We start from the raw sequence: 13338 nt of genomic DNA, 5'->3' as shown, positions 1-13338 counted from the left end.
ACCCTGTGTCACAAGTGCATGAGCCTTTTCTAGAAATTTAAAATAAAATACAATAATTGTCCGGAATGCAACTTGGACAGGAAAGAAAATACAATACTCTTAAGGACACTCTGCTGGCTGCGGTGCGTCGTACAGAATGCAGCTCACCTAAATCCCCGCCATAATCGCGCCTCTGCGCCCACGAGGCCGCTAAACATATGTGTACCTGTACGAAAATGTGCAGCAAGTGTAGTATGAGTACGTAAATCAATGCGTACCCAGTAAGTATCCCGCCTAACCCCGAAGAAGTAGTGACAAGGGGTCGACTTCGACACTTACTAGTGGTCTAATAATATCAGGTGCAGTAAAGAAGTGAATGAATATAAGGCAGAATAAATATATGAAACAAGTATAAAATACGTAGTACAATTTTTCCTCTTTACAATTTTCTCAAGATCTCAACTAACAAGTTCCCTCCGTAACCGGAGCATGTATATAGATATCGTGGATTTGATCAAAGAGGTTGCCATAATCCAAATCAGGGAAAAACCATCAGATACACTGGCTTCTTGCCAAACGTTACGCACGATTCCATGAGGATAATATATATATATATATAGGAAATGCCGAGGCATACGGCCCGATCCAACATAAAAGTAAACTCTGCATTGCCGAGGGTCGAACGGCGCAAACCATAGATGCATCTATTAACCTGCTGAGGCGTAAGGCCCGCTCCCATGAGAGTGTGGTACATAAATCCTGCTGAGGCAAACGGACCGATCCCATAAGAGTGGTAGAAGGAAATACCCCGCTCGCGAATCATACGTGCGAGGCGGTCAAATATAAATTTAAGGAATCTCCCCGCTCGCGGATCATACTTGCGACGCGGTCAAATATAAATTTAATATTAAAATCATATCGCGTTCTTGATTCTTTTCAAAATAAGGGAAATTCAACTTGAAGCTTTTTAAGGAAATTATCCCGCTCGCGAATCATACATGCGACGCAGTTACACATAAATTTCTTAAGCTATTATAATATTCCTCAATTCTTTTCGAAATTACGAATTTCAAATGAAACCTTTAAAATCTTAAATTCTTCAATTTCAACTCCTTTCAAAACATTTAATAAGCAGACTCAATCTCGCTCCCGCACAAGGCAAACAATAAACATAAATCAATAATAATATCAACAAGGCATGATGTGAGCCTAAAACTACCTGGACGTAGGCATAGCTAGTAGCTACGTACGGACTCTCGTCACCTCGTGCGTACGTAGCCTCCACAAATAGAAGCACATAATAATTTAGTTCACCTATGGGGTTAATTCCCCCTTACAAGGTTAGAAAGGAGACTTACTTCGCTCCGAAGTTCCATAACCGGCTCCCAAGCCATTCAATCAACTCAAATCGATGCCCAACGCTCCACAACTAGCCAATAATTATGCAGACCCATTAATATATACTCAAATACTCAATATAATCCAATTTATAATAATTTCTAACCCCGATCGAAAAGTTGATAAAAATCACCCTCGGGCTAACTTGCCCAGATTCCAAAATTTTTTGAAGATAAAGTTTACCCATAACCTCACGAACTCAAATATATAGTTTATTCTCAATTCCATGCCCAATTGCATGGTCAAAATACAAAAATAACAAATTCTAGGTTTTTCTTCAAAATCCCAAATTTCTACAAATTTTCATGTCTAAATCCGTATATAGACCATGTATTTATCTCACAATGAGAAGAAATCACTTACCCTATAGTAGATGATAAAGATGACACTCCAAAATTGCTCCAAAATCGCCTCCTATGGAAGAAATGAAGTGAAAAGGAGGCAAATCCCCGATTTTAAAAGAACACTGCCCAGGCCCTTCCACTTCGCGATCGCGGAAATCACCTCATGATCACGAAGGCCAACAACCAGCTGCCCAAAAGCTTCTTCTTCGCGAACGCAAACTTTCCCACGCGTTCGCGATATACAACAATCCAGAACAACGCTATCACAGACCAAACTTCGCGAACGCGAAGACGTGATTTCCTAGCTCAGAACTCCCTCTTACACGATCGTGAGTCCACTTCCGCGATCGCATAGAACATCTGACCCCTCTAGTCCAATTTTCTCTTTGCGGTCGCGTCCTCCATTCCTTGATCGCGATGCATACCCGATACACCAGAAACCAGCAATCATAAAACTAAGGAAAATGGTCCGAGACCATCCCAAAACACACCTGAGGCCCCAAGGACCCCGTCTAATCACACCAACCTATCCCACAACATAACATGGACCAGCTCGAGGCCTCAAATCACATTAAACAACGTCGAATTCATGAATCACACCCCATTCCAAGCTTAATGAATTCTAAAATTTCAAACTTCTACATTCGATGTCGAAACCTATCAAATCACGTCCGATTGACCTCGAATTTTGCACACAAGTCACACTTGACATTACAGACCTAATCCAACTTTCGGAATCAGATTCCGACCTCGATATCAAAAAGTCCACTTCCGGTCAAACTTCTCAAAAACATTCAAATTTCTAGCTTTAGCCAAATGACTCCAAAATGACCTACGGACCTCCGAATCCACCTCCGGACGCGCTCCCAATTCCAGAATAACCATACGGAGATATTCTCAGATTCGTAATCCCAAACGGATATCGATAACATTGAAATACACCTCAACCCAAATTTATGAAATGCTTCCAAAATGTCAATTTCCACAATATGCGCTAAAATGCTCCCGGGTCATCCAAAACCCGATCCGGACATACGCCCAGGTCCAAAATCATCATACGAACTTGTTGGAACCTTCAAATCCCTATTCCAAGATCGTTTACTCAAAAATCCAACCTTAGTCAATTCTTCCAACTCAAAGCTTCCAAAATGAAAATTTTCTTGTCAAATCAACTCTGAACCTCCGAAATTTCAATTCCGACCACGCGTACCAGTCATAATACCTGAAGTGAAGTTGCTTATGGCCTCAAACTATTGAACGACGCGCTAGAGCTCAAAATGATCGGTCGGGTCGTTACAATAAGAGTGACTACACCTCCCTAGGCACTTTAATACATATACTTTAACATTCTAACCCCATACTTATGTCAAACCAAACTCCACCTTCAGATTAATGTATATTACTCCATACTTCTTTTAAGCACAATTACATCAAGAGTCACCACTATCAAGGAATATTTTTCACAGCAATACAACTACATATATATTTTTTTCTTTCTTTTTCAATTCACGTGGCTCTTACTTTTTCAAAACAGTGCACCTTTCTCCTTATTTCATTAGTTCCACTCAAAAGCCAAACCAACAACCCCACACTTTAACTTTTACAAAATCATTACAATTCAAGTGCTCATGAGAGGTTAAAAGGTTCAAATAGATTGTTAATTCAAACAAATGGGTAAGGCTTGTAATATGGTTGCCAAAGAAACAGGATTACAGGCTCAAAGGGGTTAACCACGATACCTAACAATTAGGCAGGTAAACTATATATATCTGGCTCAACAAAGAAACGCCTATATCACTTCCAAGACTGAACAAAAATCCTATTTTGCGTTGCAAACACACGGGACAAGTTCTAGACATCCAATGCAATGCACAGAATAACACACAAACCTCACACACACATGGCACATAACTCACTCAGGATCGGACTCATCAAGACACTCTAGTCAAAGCAGTTAAGCAAATTTAAGATCATACAATTTAAGGTACTTATACAAGAGTAAAAAATTGAGCCTAAGCGTCATAACCAAAGTATTCACAATTCTCAAGGCATAACAAAGACAAGAGATATTGCTTCAATTCAATTCATTTCATAATGGCTCCTACTCCTAAAAAAAATAAAACTAACTACACCTGGTTCAAACAAAACCCTTGGAAAAGAACTGTGGCACAAAGAAAAATTAAGGGGGAATTACTACACTACATACAAAGAAAATCTTTTTGTCCTCTTTCCTTAGACTTAAAATCCCTCAAGAAAACTGTCTAGGAGATCCACGTCGGGAAAAGTCAATTTTTTCTACTTTTTTTTTCAATTATTTTCATAGCTACTATAATACTAAAACACTACACAACTACGAAAACAAAAATAAGAAGTTAATATTTTTCTAACATCCTACTACTAATTATCTAGAGAATTTTCTCACCCCACACTTAAAAGAGTGCAGTATCCCTAATGCACAAATAAAGCAAAACAATAACTAGGGTGGACAAGAAACTCCCTGAAAGGCCAAAGGCCGAAGCAATAGCTGCTCACGGGGTACTCAGACTTCCCCCAGGCATGGTCCTTTGTGTGGGCACCCCACACTTAGTTCTCACCATCTAACTCGCTTTTGCACACTTCCAATGGCTTTTTCTCCTATGCTTATAATCCTGCAAAACAAAAACAAACACTACAGCAATAATAAGATAAAACATAAAAATAAAAGAAAGAAGTAAAGATGGGTAGCCTCCCAACAAGCACCTGATTTAACGTCATGGCACGACACAGAATCTTGTCTAATCATTGGCAAGTAATACCTTTGACTTATGACGATCAAAGTCACCTCCATAATAGTGCTTTACTCTTTGTCCGTTCACTAAGAATGTTCTCTCGCCACCTAAGATGCGCAGCTCAATTGCACCATATGGAGTGACTCTCACTACCTCAAACGGGCCCGACCATCTCGATTTGAGCTTCCCCGGAAAGAGTCTTAACCTCGAATTGAATAAGAGAACCAATTGGCTCGGTTCAAACTCGCGATGGTGGATATGCTTATCATGCCAGCGCTTGGTCTTTTCTTTATATAAATTGGCATTCTCATACGCATGCAAGCGAAAATCATCAAGATCGTTCAATTGCATCAGCTGCTTTCTACCCATTAATTATGCATCAAAGTTCATCTTCTTTATCGCCCAATAGGCCTTGTGCTCAAGTTCCACCGATAAATGGCATACCTTCCCATAAACTAGCTTGTAAGGGGAGAATCCGATTGGAGTTTTGTAGGCAGTCCGATATGCCCATAGAGCATCATCAAGCTTTGCATCCCAATCTTTCCTACTTGCACTAATCGTCTTCTCCAGGATCTGCTTTATCACTCTATTTGAGATTTTAACTTGCCCACTAGTCTGAGGATTATAAGCAGTTGCAACCTTATGTTTGACCCCATATTGCGCTAAGACATTGTCCAAGATCTTGTTACAAAAATGGGTACCCCATCACTAATCATCACTCTCGGAGTGCCGAACCTTGTAAAGATATGCTTTTTCACAAATTTGACCATAACCTTGGCATCATTGGTAGGAAAAGCAATGGCCCCCACCCACTTTGACACATAGTCAACGGCCACCAAAATGTACTTACACCCACTGGACAAGGGAAATGGACCCATAAAATAAATTCCCCGTACATTAAAAATTTCAACCTCCATAATACCGTGCAATGGCATCTCATGCTTTTTCGTCATTGTTCCTGTTCTCTGGCACCTATCACACCTCCTCACGAACTCATGGGTGTCTTTAAACACCATGGCCAATAAAAACTCGATTGCAACACCTTAGCTACCGTTTTGTCACCCGCATAATGATCACCATAAGGCGATGCATCACGGTCATGTAAGATAGCATTTATTTCCGATTCGGGGACACATCTTCTCATTAACTGATCGGTACAAGATTTGAACAGAAATGGCTCATCCTACACATATGACCTCACATCTCGCAGGAACTTCTTTTTAGCATAAGGTTCAAGATCAGGCGGCATCTATCCACTTTCCAGATAGTTCACAAAATCTGCATACCATGGCACCTCCCCAGCAGTAATGGCCAACAATTGCTAATCCGAGAATGTTTCCTTGATGACATCTCCCTCAGCTACATGATTCCGTGTTTCTAACCTGGATAAGTGATCAGCCACTTGATTCTCTGTTCCTTTACAGTCGCGGATCTCCAAATCAAATTCCTGCAAGAGTAAAACCCAACGGATTAGCTTTGGTTTAGCACCTTTCTTTTCGAAATTTATCGAACGCCTACACTACAGCAAGCAACTCCTTTTCTGTCACAGTATAATTTATTTGAGCAAGAGTAAGAGTCTTGCTTGCGTAGTAAATGGAGTGAAAAAAATTTCTCCGCCTCTGGCCCAACACGGCCCCAATTGCACCATCACTAGCATCACACATCAGCTCAAATGGCTCTTTCCAGTCAGGAGCCACTATGATTGGTGAACTCACTAATTTCTTTTTCAGCTCCGCGAATGCTTTCAGACAAGTATCGTCAAACTTGAACGACACATCCTTCTCTAACAACCTGCACAAAGGAGAAGAAATTTTTGAGAAATCTTTTATAAATCAGCGATAAAAACCTGCATGTCCCAGAAAACTCCTAACTCTTTTCACTAAAATCGGTGGTGGCAACATTTCAATTGCTTCCACCTTAGCTTTGTCAACTTCCATTCTATCTTTGGACACCTTGTGCCCCAGCACTATACCTTCACGTACCATAAAATGGAACTTTTTCCAATTCAGTACCAGGTTAGTCTCCTCACACCTGGCAAGCACTTTAGCAAGATTGGTCAAGCATTCATCAAAAGAAGGACCAAACACAGAAAAATCATCCATAAAAACCTCCACAAACCGTTCCACCATATCGGTGAAAATAGCTATCATACACCTGTGAAAAGTCGCAGGTGCATTACACAACCCGAATGGCATTCTCTTAAATGCATAAGTGCCATAAGGGCATGTAAAAGTGGTCTTTCCTTGATCTTCCGGGGCAATAGCAATTTGATTATACCCCGAATAGCCGTCAAGGAAACAATAGTATTCCTGTTCGGCTAACCTGTCAAGCATTTGATCAATGAAGGGGAGGGGGAAGTGATCTTTTCGTGTAGCATTATTCAACTTCCTATAATTTATGCATATTCGCCAACCAGTCACAGTCCTAGTTGGGATTAATTCATTTTGTTCATTAACTACAACAGTCATACCCCCTTTTTAAGTACACATTGAACAGGGCTAACCCACTTACTATCGGAGATGGGAAATACTATACCTGTGTCGAGCCACTTAATCACTTCTTTTCTTACTACCTCTTTCATGATTGGATTTAGGCGGCGTTGATGTTCCACGCTAGGCTTGTGTCCCTCCTCCATGAGTATTTTGTGCATGAAGAATGCAGTGCTAATACCCTTTATGTTAGACATTGTCCAACCAATGGCATGTTTGTGCTCCCTCAGCACCCTTAAGAGCTTTTCTTCCTGTAATTTAGACAAATGAGAAGAAACAATCACAGGTAAAGTGTTAGAACTACCTAAATATGCATAATGAAGATGAGATGGTAAGTGTTTAAGTTCAAGTTTTGGAGTCTCCTCAACTGAGGGTCTAGAGGGCAAGCCGATTACCCTATCCATAGGCTCAAACTAGGATCTTTCTCTTATTCATTCACAAGATGCATCCAAAATTTGAAACACCTCCTCAACTTCTTCTTCCAATTCCAAGTGATTGAACAGCATCCATGTCTTTTCTAGTGCATCTTCTTTAAATGCACTTGGCTCTACGGCTGGTTCATTTATCTTCACCACAGAAATCATGGCCAGGTCATCGTAATGACGAGGCAACTGAATGGCTCGATATACATTAAAGACCACTTCTTCATTGTCCACCCTCAGGATCATCTTACATTCTCAGACTTTGACAATGGCATCTCCAGTGGACAAAAGAGGTCGTTCCAAGATGATAGGCACTAACTCATCAACCTCGTAGTCTAGGATGATAAAATCTGCAGGGAAAATAAACTTCCCAATCTGCAGCAAGACGTCCGCAATTACCCCCTCAGGATAATCATAAGATCTGTCAGATAACTGTAGTAGCACCGTGGTGGGTCTCGGAGCTCCTAATCCCAATTGTTTGAACACTGACAACGGCATCAGATTGATACTTGCACCCAAATCACACAAGGCTCTACCCACATCAATTTCACCAATCCTCACAGGGATGGTAAAACTACCTGGATCCTTAAGCTTTTGTGGAAGCTTATGTTGAATCCTGGAAGTGCACTCCTCAGTAAGTGCATCAGTCTCAAATTCAGTTAACCTTGTCTTATTCGCCACTATATCCTTAATATATTTTGCATATTTTGGAACCTCACGGAGCATGTCCACCAAAGCGATGTTCAAGTGTATCTGCTTCAGCATATCTAAAAATTTGTGAAACATGTGGTCATCATTCTTCTTCCTCAGTCTTTGAGGAAAAGGAGGTGACACCCTCTCTGATATTTGCTCATACTCTATTTTGTTTCTCTCATCTACCTCTACAATTTGTGGCACTCTTTCTTCTTCGAACCCAGACTGCTCCTTTTTCTTCTTAGGCACTTTTACTAACTCTCTCCCATTTCTCAACGTCGCTGCATTGATTTGAGGATTTTTCTCTGTATCACTTGGGAGATCTCCATCAGGTCTAATATTCTTATTGTTAGCCATTTGGCCAAACTGCCTCTCTAGATTTCTGAACTCTGTGCGCAATTGTTGATTCTCAGCCATAACTTTCTGATTGTCTAGCAAGAGCTTTTTCATCATGTCAGTCAAACTCTTTTCTAATTGTTGTAGAGGTTGAGGTGGATGATTATAATTCACTTGAGGCCTGATGTTCTGATTTCCACCCCAAGAGAAGTTAGGATGATTCCTCCAGTTAGGATTGTATGTGTTATTATATTGAGCATTTTGATTCATCGGCCCTCTAGCTTGTTGCCCCACTTGTGTGACCTTCACCACATAACTCGCAGTAAGTAGACATCTATTGCACATGTTGCATCTGTTGTGCTTGGTGCATTGTCATCTTATTCATCTGATTTGCTAATCTCGCTATATATGCCCTCATGGCTGAGAAATCATCAAGCTCGATCACACCTGCTGCCTTTTGTTTAAGTGCTCTTCGTGAGTCCCCATCTCCTTGCCAATTATTATCATTAGCAGTGAAATTGATTAGCAGGATCTGGATCTCACTATACGGTCTTGCCATGCAACTACCCCCACATGCTGAGTCAAGATTCATCTTTGATGCCTCATCCAACCCATCAACGAAAGTGTGACCCAACCCCTCACCAGTTTGACAATGATGTGGGCAATCTCTGAGTAGCTTCTTGCATCTTTCCCAAGCTTGACGAAGAGTCTTGCCATCTCGCTGTTGAAACACAATAACCTGGCTCCTCAGCGACTTTATCTTCTTAGTGGAAAAAAATGTGATTAAGAATTTCCTTGCTAGATCATCCCAATTATGGATTGAGTTCGCGGGCTCCTTTTGCAACCATTCCTTAGCTTCCCCTAGCAGCGAAAAGGGAAATAGTGTTAGCCTGACATAGTCCTTGGAAACGTTTGGATAATTGTAAGTGTCTGTAATTTCCAGGAAGTTCTGAATGTGCCTCTGCGGGTCTTCATGAGATAGACCCACATATTGCCCTATGGACTGAATTAGCTGTACCATGTACTGTTTGGGTTTAAAGTGACCCGTGATCTCAGGCTTCACGATTGCCTGAGTCATATTAGCAAGATTGGGCCTTGCAGCTTCTATCACCGGACGCCCTTCAATACCTGCCATCTCTATTGGCTGTGGTTGAACTACGATGTCCAACTCTCTTTCATTTCAAGTTCTAGCTTCAACTTCCCTCCTCACTCTATGAAGTGTTCGTTCGATCTCAGGATCAAGAGGAAGGATATTGTTTGCGCTTCTACTCCTCCGCATTCAAGAGAAGAGCCTGCGTTATTACAAATAAAGCAAACTAAAAATTAAAACTTAAACAAATAACGAATAAAAGCTTAACTTAGATAAACAATCAATAACTAAGTCCCCGGCAACGGCGCCAAAAACTTGTTGGTTCCCCAAGTACACGCAAGTATACGTGGCCGTCAAGTAATAAAGTGACTCGAAAGTCGGATGTCAAACCCACAGAGACTTAGAGATCAATTGTCAACTAAGCAAACTAAAATTAATTAATTATCCAAGATATTTAAGAGTGGTGTTTTTCTATTAATCTACTATTGCGAAAATTAAACAAGTAACAACTAATTTATCAAGAATGCAAATGTGTATGATGAGATTTTAATTCAGAGGAGGTGAAAATTCCAAGGTTGTGGTTGGTTTATCAATCCTATTAAGTTCAATAATCACACTCGTTAATCCAGATTATCTATGGTTGCTAATTAACCGGATCGTTTATATGAATAGCATGTTCCCACAATACTACTCGCCTGCCCACAATATATCAATCCTATATTCCTATGGTGTTGAGTCTATCATGAACGAATATATAAGGTAAGTAATGCACTAAAAATATGAAATTATAGTCAAACATCATAAATCACTCAGATAAATAGTCATTCGCGAAAGGGGATATCCTATAATTATAATAGATCAATATACAATCTGTAACAAGAAACTGTTTGATTCTTAATGGTAAAATACTTGTACGATAGTTACATCAAATACGAATTGTCTTTATACGATTTCATTTGTGTGCGTGTGAATTTCAAATGATCTTGTTTCTCATTATCAGTTCCATGTGATTTTTTCTAGACCAAGTGAATTTCAAATGGCTCAAACATGCATCACTTTTGATGTTCCCCAAGACGTGAGTATCAAAATTGCCCACTTAATGTTTGGCGTTATTATCACTTGCCACTAAGATTTTAGTGGAAAAGTTAAGTACAAGGATAATACGAAGATCCTAAAATTCGTCCGGGCGGTATTAGTTTCTAGATATTAATAATTTATACATATTTAATAAATTTCTAACATAAATACAGTATTTATGTAACATGTACACTAGCTCCACCCGCAAAAGAAGCCAAATTCTCATATGAATATGTGTAAAAGAAGAAAGGGGAAGAGACCTAAAACATGGTAGAGCTAAGCACCTGCTCATCTCTTTCAGTAGTAGAATTAGTTTAGACAGTTTGTAACACATGATCAAGCTTATTAGTTTAACAGTATCAGAAGAAGATTCTTTGTCTAAATAAAAAGTTGAACACTAAATTCGGACTAATAGCATCTCAAAAGCAGCAAACCAAAGGACTAATTAGAAAACAACTTGAAACTACTGATATTACTTCAAAAGTGCAGTATGTACAGTTATTGTTCTAATCTCAAATGAATTGCTGGAAAGATTATTACAATTTGTTAGAGATATATCCATGAGAAGCATTAAATACACTTTCAAAGACAAGAATTGAACCTAGCTAATACTAAGTTAGCTGAAACTTGTCAGGTAGATTGTTCCAAGATTGTTGGTCCAACATTACTGTCTGATCCATCCTCATTGCAGCCAATCTTTCCGTCATAGGCGCATTATCTAACATGGCGTCCACAAGATCAGTAATGAAGCTAGTTTCTGTTTCAGTAATTGTTTCCCCTGTCAAAACATCCTCCTCGTTACCCGTACCCTCATCGAGTTGTACTAACTCACCCCCCTCTTGTGTGTGCAGCTCAGGTTCAACAGAGGCTGGTCCCTCCAACTGCAGAATAGTATTCCCTTCAGATTCTAAATTTACCTCAGGTACTTCAATAGTGGTTGTTGGTAATATCAATTTGCTGGTTCAATAGAACAAGGTGTTGTGTCACATTCTCCTGTTGCAATTTCATTAGAATTTAGCATAGTAGTCGATTCAGGTACCAACGACATGGACATTGAAGATTCATACAACCGATCCCAACTTTCTAGGAATTGAGGCATAGTTGTTGTTATTGTAGTCGATTGATCAGGTACCAATTGCACCTGATTGTTCCCCATACCATAACACCTGCAACCAGTTAGTAGTTCAAGAAAACTTGTAGCCTTGACTTCAGATTCCATAAATGCAATATTATGCTCCTCATTAACAGCAAAAGAACAACCTTCTTCTTCTTGATCTAACCATTATTTCAGGCACATTAAATTCATGCATCGCGTTCTCAAAGTCAGCGATCATAGATTCTTGAAATTGAGAAAAAGTAGTTAGCCCCAACGACGAACCATTCTCTACACCAGTAGCCTCGTGACTTTGCACCTTAGATTCCTCCATTGGTTCTTCAACATAATAGATAGGAGTGATCATCTCAGTATATTCCTGATCCATCAAAGGCTTAACCGAATTTATCCCAACAGTTTCCACCATTAATGGTTCAACAGATTCTACTATTGCTTTCTCAACAAAATAGTCCTGATCCATCAATGGCTGATCAACATAATTATTTATATCAGAAGTCACCTCAGTATCCACCTTCTCTTGTTCAGAACATGACTCCATAGTAGTTGTCACATTACTAGTCTGACTAAAATTACAAGTAGTACTTCTTTTGGGCAACTTTTTTATGGCACAAATAACATAATCTTTACGCTCAGAATTACTGAACTTATTAAGAATAGGATCAGACAACACATATTCCTTCATTAGCCACTTACCATCATTATAATACTCAGAATTAATACACTTATTATTATTCTTCTCAGTATAACACATACTCTTCATTCGTCCAATAATCGAATCTCTTTTCCTCTGATCACAACTCTTTATATATAGTAACAGCTCTTCCCTTATCTCGTTTTTTCCAAGTTCCACCTCTTTTTCCTACAATCCTACTAAATATTCCCTTGTTCTTCTTCCTTGGTGTAATAAAGTAACGGTAAATACTTGTGTCCCAATTATCTTCTACTCCTCCAGTAGAATGGCCATGGCTGTAAGTTACCCAAGGTTCTTGTTTGTAAACATCATACATTGCAATAAAACCATTGTCATGCAATTCTTGCTTAGCAACAAACCTCAAAAGAAATTTCACTAACTCTGAATCCGTCGGTCGAAATCGATACCCTTCTCCAAGATTATCTAACTCCATCATATTCATTGTTTCTTGAATATGAAGATGAAAAAAACGCAGCGGCCGAGACTAGAGAGTTTTGAGTGATAAAATAGGGCTATATATATGACTTAGGAGTTTAGATACTTTGTATTTATAGAACAAAAAGTTGATTATGATCAACGGCAATGAGTTCGATGTGACCCGTGATCTCAGGCTTCATAATTGCCTGAGTCATATTAGCAAGATTGGGCCTTGCAGCTTCTATCACCCGACGCCCTTCATTACCTACCATCTCTATTGGTTGTGGTTGAACTACGATGTCCAACTCTCTTTCAATTCTAGTTCTCACTTCAACTTCCCTCCTCACTCTATGAAGTGTTCGTTCGATCTCAGGATCAAAAGGAAGGATATTGTTTGTGCTTCTACTCCTCCGCATTCAAGAGAAGAGCCTGCGTTATCACAAATAAAGCAAACTAAAAATTAAAACTTGAACAAATAACTAATAAAAACTTAACTTAGATAAACAATCAACAACTAAGT

General features: G+C 39.5%; 3 protein-coding genes across 3 annotated transcripts; all 3 read right to left on the bottom strand.

Annotated features, from left to right (window-relative positions):
• Positions 1-4318: 4318 nt before the first annotated feature.
• LOC104100977 (uncharacterized) lies at positions 4319-5442 on the bottom strand. The gene is made up of 3 exons (XM_070179413.1): positions 5263-5442; positions 4934-5170; positions 4319-4369 (listed from the first exon to the last, which is right to left on the bottom strand). Exons 1-3 carry the CDS (start codon positions 5440-5442, stop codon positions 4319-4321), a joined length of 468 nt encoding a protein of 155 aa, XP_070035514.1.
• A 2213-nt stretch (positions 5443-7655) lies between these two features.
• On the bottom strand, positions 7656-8699 carry LOC104100976 (uncharacterized). The gene has a single exon (XM_070179412.1). The coding sequence runs from the start codon at positions 8697-8699 to the stop codon at positions 7656-7658; it is 1044 nt and encodes a 347-aa protein (XP_070035513.1).
• A 3802-nt stretch (positions 8700-12501) lies between these two features.
• LOC138894690 (NAC domain-containing protein 1-like) lies at positions 12502-12843 on the bottom strand. The gene has a single exon (XM_070179411.1). The coding sequence runs from the start codon at positions 12841-12843 to the stop codon at positions 12502-12504; it is 342 nt and encodes a 113-aa protein (XP_070035512.1).
• Positions 12844-13338: the final 495 nt, after the last annotated feature.

Source organism: Nicotiana tomentosiformis, chromosome 6 (genome assembly GCF_000390325.3).
Source record: "Nicotiana tomentosiformis chromosome 6, ASM39032v3, whole genome shotgun sequence".
NCBI classification, from domain to species: domain Eukaryota; kingdom Viridiplantae; phylum Streptophyta; class Magnoliopsida; order Solanales; family Solanaceae; genus Nicotiana; species Nicotiana tomentosiformis.
This window is presented reverse-complemented; position numbering and strand designations above follow the sequence as displayed.